Source organism: Siphateles boraxobius, unplaced genomic scaffold, assembly GCF_051911475.1.
Source record: "Siphateles boraxobius isolate OS27281-9 unplaced genomic scaffold, OSU_SipBor_1 26, whole genome shotgun sequence".
Lineage (NCBI taxonomy): Eukaryota > Metazoa > Chordata > Actinopteri > Cypriniformes > Leuciscidae > Siphateles > Siphateles boraxobius.
This window is the reverse complement of record NW_027508876.1, coordinates 20,709,919-20,729,432: the sequence shown is the minus strand read 5'-3', so window position 1 is coordinate 20,729,432 and position 19,514 is coordinate 20,709,919. Positions and strand designations below refer to the sequence as shown.

Below are 19,514 nucleotides of genomic sequence, written 5' to 3'. Positions count from 1 at the left end.
TAGATGGCAGATTACAGTAACTCTACTAAACTGTCCACCCATTCCTGTATCTGATGCAGTCAATCCTATTATGGTGCTCACTGATCAGGGCTCAATGTACCCATTTTTTTCTGCATCGGGCCGACAGATTAACTGTAAGTCTGCTCTCATGACAGCGTTAAGAGTTTAAAGAGTCATGCTGTCATGTATCTACAAACATGTTTCTAGCATGTTCACTGTTTGCGTGTACTTATGTCTTTAAGATTAACAGGCTACAGGCATACCCAATGACATTTACATCTTAAAAGATTACTTTAATACATATAAAATAATCCAAGATGCTACGATCATAGTATAATAGAAAAACTTAGTTATAATAGGCTATTTGATAGATTTAATAATGTATTACAAAAGAGCATTTTGAACAATTACATTGTAGAACACATGAAATATTTGATGTAAAGTTCAAATCATCAACAACATAAACAGAATATTTTTTGCCTGTAAGCAATGAGTGCTGTTGCTGGTTTAAGAGATGGCATGGCTGTAATGTCTGTACAGAGATATTTGAACATATTTATTGATATAATTCTTGTATGTTGTCATCTTCTCATGAAACTAGAGATGAGGTCCATAGGAATAGGAAAGACAATAGTTGAGTTCCTTTCCGTGGCGATCTCAGTCAGTGTCTGCATATAGCGTAGCTGAAGTGCTGCCGGAGACTCTGACATCACGTCCGCCGCCTCCTTCAGAGCACGCGAGGCTTTCATTTCTCCATCTGCTGCGATCACCTGATCAGTATACAACACACTTAAATATATGATAATATGATCATTTTACCAAGGCAACACTTAAGCCAACAACCATTTTAACATGTCCCAATTCACATTCTAGTCTCTGGCACACACCTTTAATTACTCGGAAATTTCCATTGAGCAAATCCAGTTTGTTTTTCCACTGCGCTTGTGCCATGGTGTGAGGACATAAAGGCTCAGGTTTCCAGTCAACAATATGACATTATTATTGTGTTCACTGAAAGGCAAACACTTCTCTGAACTAGTGTGTGGATTGGTGGTTAAACTAATGGGGAAAAAATGGCAGATAAATGAATAAAGAATCTTTGAAAGTTTTCTTTCATGTAGGTCACTGATTTGCCTAGGCTATTTAAAAATGTTGGATGAAAATACAGGTACGCACATGTTTCCTAACCTTTGACACTTAATATTAAGTTATAGTTAAATTCATAGGTATACATACTGTGTATAAACATATTGCAAATTCTGTGAGCGGTCAGTCATCACAGATAATAAAATCAGGCTAATGTCTTGACCTGCTAGTGCTTTGCTGGTCAGCTGGTTTTGTTTTGGAAATTGATTGGCTTAAGGAGGTTCAGTTCATCTACACCCTGACCGAGTGAGTGTGAGGGTCTGCAGGTATTCATCCACACATCCAATCAGAGAAAACCATGTTTCCCCAGACAGACTGAACACAAAGCTGCAAAGCTGATAAGACTAAACTTGACAAGCTCGGCAGAACAGACAGCATAGCATGTGTTTGTTTGTGTGTGAAGCATGTAACAGTCTTTCAGTGCGAAGACACCAACCTTGGCCCGGGCATCTCTGGTGGCCTCTGCTTCAGCTGCCATGGCTCTCTGCAAAGAGGTGGGCAGTTTGACGTCTTTAAGCTCGACCCGTTCCACTTTGATACCCCAGTTCTTGGATGCAGCATACAGCACAGCCTGTCGGGCAAATTATGATGAAAGATGAACCATTTATATTTAAGGTATATCACATTTATATGCTCCCATCCAGAAGAAAATGTTGACCCTGGAGGAAATACCCTTAAGGTTACAAAAGGGGGATTTTCAGTCGCCCTAATGCCATAGAAGAAAAAAACTTTCAGTGAACAGTTCTGAAAAGAACACACTAAAAAAATAATTGAGCTAACTTAAAAGATCTGGAGCGAATTAGTTAAGTTAAAAAATTGAGTGTAGTTGCCTTACTTTTTCAAGTTTGCTCAACTTTTTTTTACAGTGCATTTTTTAGTGTGAAGAACATTTTTATAATCTAAAGAACCTATACTTCCTTTATTAAGAATGGAAAGTTTCCATGGATGTTAAAGGTTTTTCATGGAACCATCAATGCCAATAAAGAACCTTTATTTTTAAGAGTGACCTAAAACAGGGCTACAACTTAAGATTCAGATGTGTTTACAAGAAGGTTTATCTTACCTCCATCTGTTCTGACATCTCCTCACGGTCTTTTAAGATGTCTGCCAAGCTCTTAGTTCCCAGCATGTTTCGTAAAGTAGTCTGTGCAATCATCTGCGTGGCTTGATTAGCATTCTCCACTTTGGTAATGGAGACAGTGGGGTTAAAGATACGATAGTAGACCACCGCATCCACCATGATAGTCACAGAGTCTTTGGTCAGCACCTGAGGAGAAATGTCGAAAATGTAATGCATGTTACATATACTGATATAAAAAAAAGTTGCTGCCTTAAATTTGTATATGTACAATCAACTTGGACGTTTAAGTCATTTCAACTTAAATTACATTAAACTGACTTTTAGAAAATGAGTTGAATCTAGGTGAAAATTGATAGTTGAAAATTGCTTATTTTGAAGAGTTAAAGCAGTGTAAAAACATATGTGGTCATAACTTGTTGATAATATAATTTTTTAGTGTAACAACACAATAAAACTCTTCAATAAAGATTATATCAAACACATAACCTTGAATACTGAATAAAATTTTAGCTATTTAGATAATAGGTAAGATAATAGGTTTAGACGTTTTTGATTCAAATTAATCACTCACCTCTTGAGGAGGGATTTCAAAAGACACTGTCCTCAAGTCAACCTTCCGAAATGTATCCACACATGGAATAATCCAGAACAAACCTTCAAAAACAATCAAGATTAAGTACTCCTTGTTGCAATGGCACTAAACTATGTTTAATAAATTATTCATGATATTCATGAAGGGTAGGCTAATTACTAACCAGGTCCTTTAGCACCGCCAATGAGTCGTCCCAAACGAAAAATAACTGCTCTTTCATATTCCTGGACAATCTTTTAATAAGATGAAATGCAGATATACCAATTGAATTGATTGTGGGATTGTGGGACTAACTACAATATCTTAATGTTTATGTCCGATTTTATTCTTTGATAATAGTAAACTATAATGTGTTTTGTTTAAAGTAGGTTTTAAGTAATTATCTTACCTTCATACAAAACCACACAGAGACAGGAAAAGTAAGACAGACAAGGAGGAAGGAAAAGAAAGAAAGGAGGAATCCGCAGAACCCAGAGTTCCCGGATTGCTCACCATCTGATTAAACAGATTAAACATTAAATTAAAAAGTTAGTCTCTCAATGACATTAAAATGATCTGATTAAATAATATTATTTTTTTTAAAAAGATGAAGAAGAAAAAAACTCAGCAAACCTGACTGGACATTTGGTTCACTCTCTTCCTTTGCTAGAGGTTCAATTTTGTTACAGGACATCTCACTTGGAGAAGAAAGCATAGACATGGTTAGCAATTTTTGTTTTCTGCAGGACTGTTGAAATGTACTTTGAGTGAGATATTTAAGGTGAATTAAATATGCTCTCTTTTTCCATTACCGCCCATTTTCACACACAACACAACATGGAACTTTGCATGGCATGTTTCTAAGCAACAAAACTGAGCTCATGTTAAATCTGAAAGTCAATTACTCGTTTGCTCTTTCTTCCTTCCTTGAGGCCTTATCAAATATCATCATATATTTTCTTTTTGTTTACACATGCAATGAACAAATGTTTTGTTTTTCTTCTTGTTCAAATGCAGAGAGTATAGGCTATTTGAATAGTATGTAAGGCCTAAATTAAGTAATCATTTATCTCTCTCTGTCTTTATTCTAATATCTTAGCTAATACAGTTCAATATGATTTTCTAATTCAATGTTCTTTAATGTTCTTGTTTTTCTAAATTATTAATGTTTTCTTTTGGATATAGTAAAGACCTGCTGTGACAATGACTGAAAAATAATATCCTATTGTGTGCAAAATAATCCGAAACAATAAGATTTTACAGGTTGTATATTGTTTCAGGTGCTATTTAATATGCAAACATGTTTCTCACTAAGTTATATTATTAAACTTTTTATTATAAATTAATGAATTAACATCTTCTAACTAAGGTGTTCTCTTGTTATTATAATTGTAACAAAAAAAAAGACATCAAGACATTTTTTAGAAAGTAAGTTTCAAAGTGAAATCCAAAAGTCAGAGACCACATGAAAATATTAAAATAGTAAAAGGCTCAATTAAAAGCTTGTTCAGTTGTGTTCTCAAAAATTACCGAAATGGTTTTCACAACCAAATGATTGACAGCTGTGAAACATACCACGCCCCCAGCTGAAATCCCCGCTGTGATTGGACAATGTGCGCACGCTACACGCTCCACTGTTTATGCTCCAGACGCGGTTTAATTCAGCACAGAAAGAAAGCGGGCTTTAATGATCCCAAAACATGTCAGAGGACATTTAAAACGTGAATTTCATCGGCAAGCGTTAATAACGTAAATTGTTGGCTACTTTGTGATTTCCTCTAAGCTGCTATTGTTCTAGCTGTGCAGTCTTGCAGGATGTCATTTACACGCTGCAAGATTGTTTTCAGACGCCGCAAGATTTAGTGAAATGAGGTAAGCACAACTTCTATTGGGGTTTTTTTCACAGTAGGCCTACATGAACTTAATGTCTCTATTTTTAGTATGTCAAGAGGACGCAAGCAAAGTTCACATTATTGTAACGTCGACATTTCACATGTCTAGCCTAGTCAGTCAGTCAGTCAGATAGATCTGTTGATTCCCTTTGCAATTCATAAATGTATATTACCTTTCTCCATTGACTAAGATTATTGTCTTTGCTGACATCTGTGTTTTGATATTTCTACTCGCAGTAAAAAAGGAGCTTTATCTGTATGAACCTGTTTAGGTTAAATAGGTAATCTATAAGTCTATAGCTGGGGAGGTATTCTATAATGTCAACCACAGCAACCTTTTAACAGTTTTTGTTTTCAGGGTGGTTGTAATGGGTCACAGGGGACCACGGCATTTGTCTGACCTTTGCAAGCTGTATAATGAGGATTCAGTCCACACCCTATTCTCAGTGTTTGAGCGTGAGTGGGAAAAACAACAGAATTACAGTGAGGTAACTATAAAAATATACAAGGGTTAGGGACAACCCTCCTGGTTGGACTTGTTTTTATTGTTTCATTTCATGTGAAAAGCATGTTTTGTATGAGATGTAATGTTAATATTTTATATATACAGAGGTCAGACCTAGAAGAGGATTCTGGAAGAGAGTTACTGCTGGTATCCAGGAAAACCAATGCTGGTTACTCTCTCCTTTATGCGATATGGATGACATTCCATCCAGACTTAATCAAAGTTGTGCTCCTAAGAGTGTCAACTGATCTTTTTAGCATTTTAGGTCTTCTGACACTCAGGTATGACTATGACTATATATAAAAATGTGTTTGTGAGTGTGTGTATATTTTTTTTAATGTATTATGTTTTTGGAAAGCTGTTTAAATATGCAAATAGAAATAATCAAATTAAATATTAACTAACTTGCATATAATTCCATATCAGAAATCTGAACAATGGATAAAGCCAGTTTCAAAAGTCTTGTTACATTTTGTTGACATATTAAAGTCAAAGGTTTTTAAAGAGGGGATTTTTGATAGCGCGAGTTATCACTCCATAAATCAGAAAATACTGTCAACAGATCACCATGTTTTTAGGAATAAAATATATAAAATTAGGCAAATAATATATGAATTAAACCCATGACGTCACACACGGAGTGGACTTTTGTCTGAAGGTGACGCACAGGCAGAGGTATAGCAACGAGACAAAGGACCTCATTCCCCTTCTCCGGACTCCAGGGTTACAATCGAAACCTGCGACATCCCCTTTCGAAAGTGGAACTTCGACACTGCGTCTCGGTATTGGTGCTATAGGGAACCAATACCCACTACACAATGATGAGGGAATGCCTGCCTCATTAGGCTGTGAATATGCACAAACATACTGTGCATAGCATAAATTGACTCAGATTACCCAGCTGGAGTCAGAGGCATGTGAATCCCATGGGCGCATCCCATGTGACTCATATAGTGGCGCTACTCCCTAGCCAATACTCCCCAATACTAGGAAAAATCCCCAAGTTTCTATGCTCTAAAGCAAGGGAAGTCCTGGCTATGCACCTTCCTCCCTCCCTTGCGGGATACCAAACATCACCAGTATTTGGCAAGGCTCTTAGGAAGCAGCCTTCCGCTTCTACTCCATTCTAACAACCAACAAGGAGCATAGCTCATACCCTGACTTGAGTAAAGGCACTTCTCCCAGACTCACTAGTTAATGGATAAACTATAGAATGCTACAATGAAAAGGAGGGACATCTTTGGCAATCCACCCCTACTCAGTTTGTAATACTGATCATCCCTATAGAAGCACCCCACCAAAGGGGAGCAAAGATAAGGCAGACCGAAGAGTTCAGAGTTTGAGATGTGGGAACTCCCTCACCTGGCTCATCACAGTGAGCACATTCAGTTTCCTTCAAGGCCTGAACGCGCTCGCTCCATTGGCAAGACGGGAGCCTTCAAACAGCATGCAGTACCATGGGGAAAGATAGCTAGCAAGCTGCTCTTCAGCTGGGCCATTTTGAAAGGGAACTGTAACTTTGGTGTATGCAAGTGCTACTGAAGTGAAGATTTCTGGTTCAGTCCATTAGATAAAACTCATTTCGAGAAAACTGCCTCTAAGGATATGTATTGTAAATAAAATCTACAGACGCAAATAGATAAAGTGCAATAAAATAATATATATACATGCATACATATATATTTAATCTTTTTATGTACGTCTTTTAACCTCAGATGGGTGATCCTGTTCTATGAGAGGCAGGCTGTGTTTGACTGGGCAGGATACACACATTCTCTGGTGGTTTTGGGAGCAGTTTGCTGCTGCGCTGTTTCTCAGCATTACTTTGACAAACATAGTCGGATAATTACAGCCAATGCACAAGCGGTTCTGGCTTGTGCCCTCTACAGGAAGGTAAAGATCATCGACTGTCTCATTTGCTCTATTAATGTGTTTTTTTAAGTCCTAACAAAAACACTGAAAGCAAGCAGTACATTTCCACTTTTTCATATGCTAAATGGTTTCTCTTCTTTCTCCATGGTTCCTTCCATTCCCCCTCCTCCTTTAAATTGAAGACATTGTCTCTTTACCATAGTTCTCAGCGACAATCCAACACCACTCAGTGGACGGATGTATTAGGCGAAGTTGAATGTGTAGCAGAGCTGGTGGTCACATTCACTTGTCTTTGGTCCTGCCCATTGAGAGTCACTCTCTATCTGGGTTTACTGTGGGGAGAATTGGGCCCTGGCGTACTGGTGGGGGTGGTATTGCTACTAGTCCTCATCCCTGTCAACTCCGCAGTGGAGCACAAAGCCAAACAGCTTCGGGTTAGTAAGTGCAGGCTGCTCAAGCATTTGCTTGCATAAAGCGTGCATAAAATGAAGATGAAGGATGTTCATTGCATCTCAGTACATTTCTGTCTTCTATGTTTTGTTGCTGATATGTTTCATTATCTTTGTTTGTTGTCCCTCAGAAAACTCAGCAGATCATCAGGGAAAGGAGTGAACAGCTCATCAAGGAAATGTTGCATAAATACCAGGTCTTTTCTGTTCCTGATCCTTCCTGATCATGTCATATAAAGTACTTCCTCTCTTGAATTTGTTTTAATCCCAATCGGGTGATAGGATTTCGGTCCTAGGGTGTCTCAGTCATGTATCTGAGCATGATTTGGGTTGGAGGAATATTTCTTGCCTTAAGTGCAAAAAGGTGAGAATCAGTTTTTTCATAATGACTTTTTTTTTTAAATTCACATGAAATCAAAATTAACCATTCTTATTTTTTATGAAACATTGCAGTTTTTTTATATAAATTATTTATCTGTGGATTATTGTTTTATTAAAATTAATGTGTTTTGTAATCTTTACGAAAAAATATTAATTTCCCCTACCCCTTGGGGTTGGAACAATAATCTCTCCCCTCCAGCAACCTGTCACTCATATGACATCAATGGAATTAGCAAACAATAAGAATGCAGTCAATTCCTACTCATGGTTTGTGAAGCCATTTCACATTTCACAATAAATAACAATAGGGAAGAAAATACAATTATAATTTCCCTTTCACACCAGTTTTCAATAAACAATCAAATGTGTTTGACAGCAGATGTATGTCAGTAATGAATTTATTTTTGTGATTGCACTTGGTCAGTGTTTAAGTATAAAGTTAGTCCAGAAACGCAGCATTTTAATGTGTACTTTATTCAGTGCCTGATTAGTAATGACAGAACATTACTTCACTGTGTGTATGTCTTTATTCATGAAAACGTTTATGCCTTTTTTGTCATCATGTTATATTACAGAAGCTACAATGTGTCAAATTAAACATTTTCCTTTCTTTGTACTTTCAGTTAGCAAGCTAACAGCTAAGTCTACTATAGCTTTGCATAGTGCTAGCTGGTTAATAAAAGCTCTTTTGATATAACACAAATGCAAAGTTTTTGAGGAGAAGTAGTCTGGCACCTCTTTCTGTATTTCACTAGTTTTGTTACTTCTCAGTTTTAAGTTGCAATGAAACAGAATTAGTGACAGATCTTTTTGTTCCTTATTTTGATGTACATCAGAGTGAATCTGATTATTAAAAAAGAAAAAAAAATTAGGGGACTTGGTTCAATTCAGCTGTTGTTGATTAGATGGAGGCAAACCTGAATGCGAGGTTGCATTCGATTGTAAGGATTTAAGTGGTGCATCAGATTTTTTTCTTAACATTTATAATGTTTAAAAAAGGTAAAAAAACGAAATGTATTCATGAATGAATTGTTCAAAAAAATGTGCATTCAGAAAATAGGGTGAATTTTAATTTCATGCCAACTTTAATCTACCTTTGTGTAGGCGCTGAAGCTTCTTGCATGGGAGTCTTGGTTCCATCGGAGAGTTACAGACTCACGAGCCAGGGAGCTGGAGGTGCTAAGAATTCTGGGATATTTTACAGCCTTCTCTATGCTTGACTCTATCTGTATGCCTTTCCTGGTGAGTGCTTGATATTCTGGACATGAATTCCCTGGCTGTTTTTTTTTTTTTTTTTGCTAGACCAACATGTTTATTTTCTGGTTCTGCTATTTGTCTTGCTGACTAATCTAGTCAATAAGCCTTGCTGGTTTGTGTAGATATTCAACATCCTACACTCAAAAAAATTATTCATTGGATGAACTCAATTAAGTTGTGGGCAGGATTTCCATCCAATATATATATGTAGCCCCAACTCAAACTGAGTACATCCATTCAACAGAATGTAAATTAGTTAGCCTAACTCATTTGTATCAAATAGATGCAAAAGAATATAAACGATTGACTCGATTAACTTATTTCTATCAAATACTTATTACTAACCAGACTGACTTTATTTCTGTCAGATGTCTACAAAAGTTTTATTGAAAATTAACAGGGATTTAACTCTGTTTTCCATTTAAAGTTACCATAACAGTGATTAGTGTTTCCATTAGTTGGGCTCTTAACTCTTATTATATCTATTGCCTTTTTAAGCTGCTGTGACAGTGTGTTTGTTAAACACATTTGGAGCAGCAAAGTAAGCTAAAGTGAAACGAGATCAGCTGATGATGATGGTTTTATAATCATTATGAAACAGAATGATTTACTTGGTTTTTTATAATCTAACCATTTTGTTGTCACGTTTTTTTCACAACACATACCTTGTGTTACTGCAGCATGAGATCAAGGAAAATTATAGCATTAAGTTTGAAGACTTTAACGAACATGAGCACAAAAAAAGTCTGTTTATGAAGACACACACAGACATCAACAATCAGCGTATGAATCTCAACAATGGTGACAATCAAAAGTACTTTGCTGCAATGCATGCTGGGTACCACCATAGTACAAAACTCCCAGCATGCATTGCAAGATGAATAAATTATGCAGCTGAACTGTCCTATAATTTTGTTTGATTCTAAATATTTGCTTTTATCTTTGGTGTTGTATATGTTGTGAATTAGTAGCTTTTCAGTGATGTTCTGAATTAATCTGTTTATCTAAATATTTGTGATTGTCACCATTGTTGAGATTCATACGCTGATTGTTGATGTCTGTGTGTGTCATCAGAAACTGCGTTTTTTGTTCATGTTCGTTAAAGTCTTCAAACTTCTTGTTATAATAGTGCTTGATCTCATGCTGCAGTAACACAGGGTTTGTTGTGAAAAAAAATTTGTTAGATTAAAATACCTCAGTGAATCAGTCTGCTTCATGATGTTTATAAAACCATCAACCGTTAACCATCATCAGCTGATGTCATTTCACTTTAGCATTCTTTGCTGCTCCAAATGTGTTTAACAAACACATTGTCACAGCAGCCAAAAAAGTCTATAGATATAATAAGAGTTAAGAGCCCAACTAATGGAATCATTGATCACTGTTATGGTGACTTCAAATGTTAATCCTCAATAAAACTTTTATAGACGTCTGACAGAAATAAAGTAATTCTGGTTAGTAATAAGTATTTGATAGAAATAAGCTAGCCTCTCTCGTTTATATTCTTTTGCATCTATTTATTACAAATTAGTTAGGCTAACTGATTTACATTCTATTGAATGGATGTACTCAGTTTGAGTTGGGGCTACATATATTTATTGGATGGAAATCCTGCCCACAACTTAATTGAGTTCATCCAATGAATATTTTTTTTGAGTGGAGCTATTAATACATTTTTTGTTAAACAAATTAAATATATTTACACATATGATCTTAAATAGATATATTTAAATAAAGCAAATTAGATTTAAATGTGTCTCCTCTAAGTAGGGCTTGAATCATTTTTTTGAGTGTACCCAAAAAATCTGGTTTTCACTTTTACTGCTGCTAAACTACCCTCTCTTTGACTTTGACTTCAAATTACATCGTCTCTCTTCTCCAGATGCACAGGGGCTTACTAAGTTAACAAATCCACAGAGCTCTGAGATTAAAACTCAAATCATCTATTAAAACTCTATCATAGATTACAACCTGAGTTCAGAACATTGAGGTCTGCTTCATGCCTCTATTTTATCAGTGAAAACCTCTGAGTTCTGCTCAGTGTTTTGTAAAGACCAGATAGATAGATATCTCCTTTGACCCATATTTCCCACGCTCTTTGCCTTTCCATTTAGGTTGGTTTCTCTAGTCTTGGTGTGTTTGTCCTGGTGGATGATGGGAATGTTCTCACACCGTCTCAGATCTTTACATGCCTCTGTTTCTTCAGATTGCTCCGCCCACCTCTGCTGGAGCTCGCTGGGCTCTTGTGTGTTCTCAAGCAGGTAGCATGCATGTGACAACATCAAAACCTTTCATAAAATTCTAAGAAACTTTATATTTAATATTTTTGTTCTAATGAATAAGGCACAGCAGTCTCTTTGCCATCTGGAGAAAATATTTCTCACAGAGGACCTGGGCACCTCTCAGTTAGTTACTACAAAAGGTAAAGTCACAATATATTAAAAGTCGCAGATGCACAAAGAAACTTATTTATTATTATAAGTGGAAATGTTTGGCATTGTTGTTAAAAATAAAGTGTCACCCTATCAGGTGCTACAGAAGACATTCCACCTGACAGCCCTCAACAGCCATGTGATGGGTAAGTTTATTTGTATTTTATAATGTAAAATTATTCTATTGAAGTTCCTCTTTTAAAAATAAATTTACATTTAAAACAGTAATATTATTACAATTTGAAATAACTATTTTCAATGTTAATGTATTTTAATTTAATGTAATTTATTCCTGTGATGGCAAAGCTGTATTTTCAGCATCATTACACTTTAGTATCACATGATCCTTCAGAAATCATTCTAATAGGCTGATTTGGTGCTCAAGAAACATTTCTTAATATTATCGATGTTGAAAAAGGTTATGCTGGTTAATGCCTTTGTGGAAACCGTAATACAAAAATAATTTTATTTTATAACATTATAAAAGTCATTTTTGATCAATTTTATGCATCCTTACAGATTGAAAGTATTTATTTCTTAATATAAATTAATTTAAAAATAATAGTACTGACCCCAAATTTTCTATGTTCTATGTATAGAGGATTTTTGATAGTATGTCTCCAGCATGTTTGTGTGCATGTTATCTTATCCTCTGCCATTTGATTTGGCAGAGTCCTGAATCTGAGTCCACTGTGCTTTGGGTAAAGCACAGTGTGTGACCTGACCCGTAGGATTTCATTGTCCAGTACTTATCCTGCATTAATATATTAAAATTGCTTTAATCCAAGACAAACATCCATGCATTTAAGAGCATTAGCAGTGCTTCTGATTTTAATATCTTTCTGATCCCCCTGAGAGAATTTATCATGCCTTTCTTACACTGTGTTCTCTGTACTAGATTGGCCTTGTGTGGTTTAGTCCTGAGGCTTAGTGCAGGTTAAGAAAGGATGATATCCACAGAATCACAGACAGGGATTGTTGGTCACAGGATGATGGTGCCTGATAAAACCTCATGGGAAAGAAAACCTCTAGTATCACTGAACAGGGCCGCCGACATTCCCTTTTTATTCCTGATTAATGAGCTTCTTGTGGCATCATCATCAACAAGCTACACCTTATTTCTCCACCCAGCCTGTGGTTTTGTTGTGTTCATGCATGCAATGCAGACTTACCATTAATACATTGTATAAATATTCTTGATGTTTTGATTTTTACAGGTGTAAAGATAAGCTCAGTAATTCTGACGAGAAACGAGATCACTCTCTATTCCAAAAAGTATGTACCAAAAATGATCATATTTCTTTAAATAAATGAATTTTGTTTCTTAATTATTCTTTTTATTTTACTTAATGTAATAATTTTAAAGAAAATAACCATATTTAAAAAAAATCTAAATAAGCTTTGTTGTATTCCTCATTTATAATTCATTATAAGTGTCTGTCAAATAAATAAATGTATGAATGTTCACTCAAAATGAAAATGGTCATCATTTACTCACCCTGTTGGTCACCCATGGTCTACTTATATCCAATAACATAATTTTTTATACCAGTCTCCAAGTGATCATAAAATAAAAGCAAGATTTTCTGTAAATAATGACTTGATGATACAGTTTATTTTTGAGTGAACTCCCCTAGCTGTGAATATTGTATAGTGATATGGTTTGTAATTCCAGGGCAGTGGAGAGACCCGCAGGGTTTATCTGAGGGCTTTTGGCTGGCACTGGGTGTCAGTTACCTCGCTGGTCTACCTGTCTGTGTGTGCTGTTAGTTTAGCACAGGATGCCGTCCTGAGCGTGTGGACCGGTGAAGCCAAAGAAGTTCAAGGCCTGGAGGAGTGGAGCGAGCTCAGAAACTCGCGACTGTCTGCGTACGCACTGCTCGGACTCCTGCAAGGTTATTGTCAACCTGTAGTTTCATAGACAAGAGTTTGTGTTTTTTCTTAGCTTATTTATGTGCTTTTCTATTGCAGCCTTGCTTGTGTGCTGTGCCGCCTACTGTCTGACCCGCGGTTCTCTCAGGGCTTCTCATACGCTACACTCTGAGCTGCTGTCAGATGTTCTTCACCTGCCTGTACATTCCCAGAAGACAGACGCCAGATGGTCACTGCAATCATTCACTCGGGTCAGTGTCATCCTCCAGAGACCGTAGTTGAGAAGAGGTCAAAGCATGTGAACTGAAAATATTGATTCCCACAAGTAGTAGGTCATCACTGTTGTGTCCTGTAGATATTATATAACAGACACAAGCAAATATGATGGAAATACAACATAGATCTGATTTTATCCAATTTCAACAACACGTCTAATTGTGTTCTCATTTTGGCTCAGGATATGCAAGTGGTTGATGAAGACCTGGCCAAACATTTGCACAGCTGGTTGAAGAGTCTTTTGGACATATTTAGCACCATCACTTTGATCATCTTTATCATGCCAGTTTTCAGCCTAGCTGTGTGCCCGCTGATAATGCTCTTCCTCCGTATTCAGGTACCTCAATTTCCCATGAATGTTTGACCTGAAGGTTTGTACAGTACATAAACCACCATCTAACACCTTTCCCCTTTTCAGTCTCATTTTTCTTCAGGTCACATACGAATCAGACACATTGAGGCAAACCCTGTTGTTTCAATTACTTCTCTGGAGTGTGTGACACATTGTGTTGAAGTTCCACTTTCTGGGCCAAAACACAGGGAGGTGTGTCTGACGCACTGCCTCCAAGCCTCACATCAAAACCTGCTGGTCAAGTACAACAAAATCATCACCGAAAGGTTAAAAAAGGTTTTTACATACATTTTGTTTATGCAGGTGATTTGTGACGGATTCCGAAAGGTCTACACGTTAAGAATTAGTGGAGTAAAAAAAGAAGGAAAATATATATATATATATATAATTGACAAAAAGCATATTGAATTAAACAATTTAACATTGATTTAAATCAACTAATTAATCAACAAGGAATTAACTGGTTGTGGTAATGTTGATTTTGATCAACTGTTTCTATTGTCCTTCTTCAATAACTGGTGCTGATGTTGATATATTAGCTTTTGTAACTGTTTTTCTTATTGCCTTTCATTGTTATTATTAGTTAAAGTCTATAGATTATATTTACATAATTTATTTGAGATATACTGATAATAAACATTTATTTATGTACTGAAAATATCCATATTTAAATCTCCGGCTGAATTCTGTGTATTCGTCTGTGGACCGAAAGAGATTTGCATTTTTTGTTTTGACCTGCCACCTGAAAAAAATGAGAACTACGCTACACTAGGGGGCGCCATTTGAGTGTAATATCGTGTAAAATGCATCTGTGAATGATAGCTTTTGCAACTGTTTTTGTTTTTTGAGTATGTTGTATTTTCAAGCCAATAAAATATTATTTTACATACCTTTGGAGTAAAACTAAGTTTTAAACGTAAATGTTCTCTACTAAACCTGTCAAATAACTGTTACGTTTATCGCAGCATATACAGGAGCTTTAATTAATGTGATTACTTTATGACCAAAAGCAATATTTCTGCGTGCAGTTGGGCTTTGTTGCAGTTCGATGGTGTTGCTGGGATTGTGCTGTTCCTGGTCAGTCTGATTCTGCTTGAGACTCAACCTGACTCGGGGCTCGTGGCTCTGGCTTTGATCTGTGCCTTTAATGTAAGTTTATCTGTAATAATACCTAATCTGAGTTTGAATAATTCATAATGATTATGAAAACATTTTGTTACAGATTAAAGAAGCTCTCCGCCGTTACCCTCAGGCCACCTCTGATATCAACATTGACATGCAGAGCATGCAAAGATTTTGTGAATTTGCCAAAGTAGAAAAGGAGGTACAGGGTAACATACTTATTTAACAGCTAAAAACTCATTGTGCAGTCACACTTTACACATAATCCTACATGGTCAAATTCATAGTTCCCAAAGGGATGACTCTCATTTTCAGTATAATTGGATGTCATATCCTCTGCATGGAATTGAATTTAACCAAATGCCCCCTTTTACCCCAGGCAGAATGGACAGTCACCCTCAGACCATCCGTTGACTGGCCCCGGCATGGAGAGGTGAAGTTCAGGAACTATGAGTCCGAAGCCTCCTCTAACTGCACACCAGCTCTTAGAGGAATTAATCTCACCATTTTAAAAGGGGAAAAGGTATTCTGAATTTATTTATCTAACTATTTATTATTTTATATGTATTCATTTATTTATAAATAACAAATAAATTAAATATTTATATTAATGATAGATTTGTATGTATTTATTATTCATGTATTCGTTTATTATTAATTATAACAATAACAATTTGAATAATTTAAGATTAGCTCATGAAACATTTAAATGTATTTATTTTATTTGCACACTGAATATATCAGTATTTAAATTAGGGATGCAGCGATCCAATACTCAATATCGGTATCTTTTTTTGCCAGATCGGGTATCTGTCAGTACGGGACCCATCCAAATTAATTGGTTAAATTATTACACGGAAATTCTTCCCTCCTCTGCAAGCTGTCAGTCATATTTCATCTTCAAACAGCGTATCGTGTTCAGCTGTGACAGTCAGCATGGCAAAACTCTCTCCAAAATGTTCCAATGTTCCCATTATCACGCATAATCTGAACATAAAGGTGTTCTTTTGTTTAAAACTACTGTATTTAGCTGGAGTTTATTAGTGATTCTTAATGGTATGGTACTCGCTATCGGATGAGAGGACTGGAGTAGAGGATATTCACACAGTAACTGAGAAAAAAAGAAGAAAAAAAAGGCTCAGTAAACTGCTAGACAGATGCAGTAGTCTGTTGCGCACACAGTATATCTTCGCTCTCTTTATTTACATGTACATGTGTGTGTGCACAATTTTCTTTTTATTTATAATGTAGGAATGTGTAATTAGTGAGGTATAGATATTATAAACTGATCAAGAAAAAAAATGGGTTGGTGACTTGGCATCAAGGTTGTGGGATCGATATCTGTATCGGACATGAGAAAGTGGTATCAAGCCATCCCTAATTTAAATGTCAGGTTGATTTTGGTGTGTTTGCGTGTGTACACAGATTGGAGTTCTAAGCAAGGGGAAAGCAGACACCGATAGCTTGGTTAGCTGTCTGTTTCGGACAGTGGAGGCCAGGAGTGGTGCAGTGCTGATTGACGATGTAAACATTACCTGCATGAGTCTACAGGACCTTCGTAGCCGTCTGCAATTCATTTCTCAGGTTAGACCAACAATATTATATTTGCCATGCAATGCATACAAGAGAATGAGATCGAACTAGTTCGATCCAGCCAAAGCGAAATCAGTGAAAGTCTGGAGGGGAAGGAGTGTTGACAGGTAACAGAACTATTTTACTGGGTGTGGTTGGAAGAATGCTGTCGAATATTGTGTATAATGTAAAACTTGCATTACCCAGGCTCCACCAGTAACAAGCATTTTTCAGTTATTGTATAATTTAATGAGTTATGGTGTCCCATGTGTTACAGGTTCCTGTACTGTTCACGGGACCCCTGAGGGCTAACCTGGACCCGTTCGCTCAGCATACTGACGCGCAGGTGTGGCTGGCTTTGGAGCTCTGCCATCTCAAGGAACGTGTTCAACAATTGCCTGCTCAGCTGCTGCACCCTGTTCAAAGAACGTCTCTCGCTTTCAGGTGTGTGGGAATCATGGCAAATCTTTGACATGTTTATGTAATATTCAGAGTATAACATCATACCAGAATTGAGTGATCTTAATACAGTTATTATATAAATGGTTGATGTAGTATTAATAGTATATTATTTATTTAATTATAATTTGATTATAGTTATTTAATCCAATTCCCCAAAAACAGGATCACAAAGATTAAATACTGAATAAATAAAAAATAAATAAAATCTATTAGGGGGGAAGAAAACCTGTTAGATTCTTCTCAGTTGAATATTAAAAATAAAATTCCATTAAGTGGATTTGCTGTTTGGGCAACAAAATAACTGAGCTAATTCATTGTTTCTCACAATTTGGTATAAAGGCTGCTCATTTTGTGTGTAAAACAAACTGCAGTGAGAAAAGATTCACGGTCTGGCTGGAACCAATCATGAGTCCAGATCTAGACTCTGGCTATGGTTTATTGCTTCATGAAACATAGTTTTCTCTGTGGCAACCTTTATGCACTGGCACAACAAACAAATGGTTGTCATGGGTTAAATATTTCTGTTTTTGTGTTATGTAAGCTTTGGCCAGAGGAGGTTGCTGTGTTTAGCAAGAGCCTTGCTTGCAAGGGTCAGAATCCTTCTTGTGGAAGAGGCTCTTCCTTGTGTGGACATAGAAACAGAGGGCCTTGTCCGACAGTTGATCCACACAGAGTTTAAAGACTGCACCGTACTGTGGCTCACTCAGAACCCGCTCACTGTCATGCACACTGACAGGTCAGGAGCTACAATCCTTTATTTAACCTGTGACTCATCCTGTCATTTAAATGTCAAGTATTCATGTAAGGCATCTCTGATTTGTTGTTACTCCTTCAGGGTGCTGGTTTTGAATAATGGACAAGCTGTGAAGTTTGACGCCACTTCCACTGTCTTCCAGCAGGGACCGCAGTTCAGTCAATAAGACGAGACCTCCTGCTCTCACAGTACATCAAATTATTGTTATCATTTATTCTTTTCTTTTTTCTTTTCTTTTCTTTGCTGACTAAAAAGTAAATGATACAATTACTATTTATATAATAATAAGTTTCATATAATTTTCAAATCATACATTAAGTTCCCTAAAGCACAGTTTATATGCCTTTGGACAGAATATACTGAATAAAATCTTAGAATAGGTGACAATTGGAACACAAACAGACTTTGAAATATAATGTTGAATTGTGAGGTTATTTTAAATGTATTTAAATTATTCATTTCTTTTTTTTTCTATTAATCTTTTTTCTTTCTATTTTTCTATTTTTTTGTAATGTATTATTCATTTTGATAATATAATAATTTAATAATGTTTTATTAATTTATTACAGTAATATTTGAAGCTTTTTCTGCCACTTAATTAAAACAAATATTTAAGTTCACTTATTTAATGTTAACTTTAGTTACACAATACCTTAGGGCTGTTTTTACTGAATTTTATGGGATGTTTTCTTTCAGCTTATGTCAGATCAGAGTTGATCATTTATAACTAAATTATATTTTTGACACTTTTGATACTCTTATGTCAGTGTATTACAATGCAGTACAATACGCAAACGAAAATGTGGTTACACTTTATTTTAAGGTGTCCGTGTTACTGTGTAATTATTCACGGAAGTACAGAGTATTAATAATTAACATGTACTTACTATAGTGTTAGTTTAGGATTAGGTTTTGGTTTAGGGTTAGTTGAATGTAATCATGCACTATTTTTAGTTATTACTATAGTAACTAGACAGTAACTTGTATTAAGGACACTGTCAAATTAAGTGTTGTCAAAAATTACACCAGCAATGTGATAAATAATAAGCAACAGCAGGTCTTGTCATTTTTTCCTTCTAAGGGCTGTTTGAGGTTATGCACAGTGGCCGTTTGAGCTGTTTGTTGACACATTCTCCCCGTATCCATTTCCTTTGCAGTTATTGTCAGTTATTTGCACATTAGGTTGCATTAAGGTGCTGGGGTTTTTTCACAACAGTTTTCCACATTGTAACTTTCCTTTCGTGCTCTGGTCAGGTCATTACAAACCATTCAGTTGACAGTTGTTTCACCAAGAGCATAGTTTAGCATCAAGTTTTATATTTGTTTTGTTTTTTTATAGCATATTACAACCTGTATGGACATTTCCTGAATAAAATCCAAAACGAAATATATATTTGATGTGTTTTTTTATTCATGCTCTTAAATGCTGCTCTTGTTAGCTACATCATGACTACAGGAGGTTTCCCCTGCGTCTTATCATGTCCACTGTTGTCCTCATCTAAATCTTTTCCAGTTCCT

The 19,514-nt window shown here is 36.1% G+C and overlaps 2 protein-coding genes across 3 annotated transcripts; one reads left to right on the top strand and one right to left on the bottom strand.

Moving 5' to 3' along the window:
- Nucleotides 1-527: 527 nt before the first annotated feature.
- LOC143751499 (stomatin) lies at nucleotides 528-3,519 on the bottom strand. Its single transcript, XM_077244061.1, has 7 exons — nucleotides 3,432-3,519; nucleotides 3,208-3,314; nucleotides 2,983-3,052; nucleotides 2,799-2,881; nucleotides 2,210-2,413; nucleotides 1,583-1,717; nucleotides 528-770 (listed from the first exon to the last, which is right to left on the bottom strand). The coding sequence occupies exons 1-7, from the start codon at nucleotides 3,517-3,519 to the stop codon at nucleotides 582-584; spliced, it is 876 nt and encodes a 291-aa protein (XP_077100176.1). The 3' UTR covers nucleotides 528-581.
- Nucleotides 3,520-4,476: 957 nt separating this feature from the next.
- Nucleotides 4,477-18,615, top strand: abcc13 (ATP-binding cassette, sub-family C (CFTR/MRP), member 13). 2 transcript variants are annotated; one of them, XM_077244771.1, is made up of 22 exons: nucleotides 4,477-4,670; nucleotides 5,049-5,178; nucleotides 5,301-5,476; nucleotides 6,911-7,088; nucleotides 7,250-7,501; nucleotides 7,648-7,713; nucleotides 9,002-9,139; nucleotides 11,269-11,415; nucleotides 11,498-11,576; nucleotides 11,684-11,732; nucleotides 12,804-12,861; nucleotides 13,262-13,481; nucleotides 13,558-13,709; nucleotides 13,916-14,071; nucleotides 14,153-14,352; nucleotides 15,115-15,235; nucleotides 15,309-15,410; nucleotides 15,588-15,731; nucleotides 16,634-16,792; nucleotides 17,058-17,224; nucleotides 17,784-17,978; nucleotides 18,078-18,615. In XM_077244771.1, the coding sequence occupies exons 1-22, from the start codon at nucleotides 4,666-4,668 to the stop codon at nucleotides 18,160-18,162; spliced, it is 2,979 nt and encodes a 992-aa protein (XP_077100886.1). In that variant the 5' UTR covers nucleotides 4,477-4,665; the 3' UTR covers nucleotides 18,163-18,615. The 2 variants fall into 2 exon arrangements, with proteins under 2 accessions (XP_077100886.1, XP_077100887.1); XM_077244772.1 differs by lacking the exons at nucleotides 4,477-4,670; nucleotides 5,049-5,178; nucleotides 5,301-5,476 and having other exon boundaries at nucleotides 6,919-7,088; nucleotides 7,270-7,501.
- The last annotated feature ends 899 nt before the right edge of the window (nucleotides 18,616-19,514 follow it).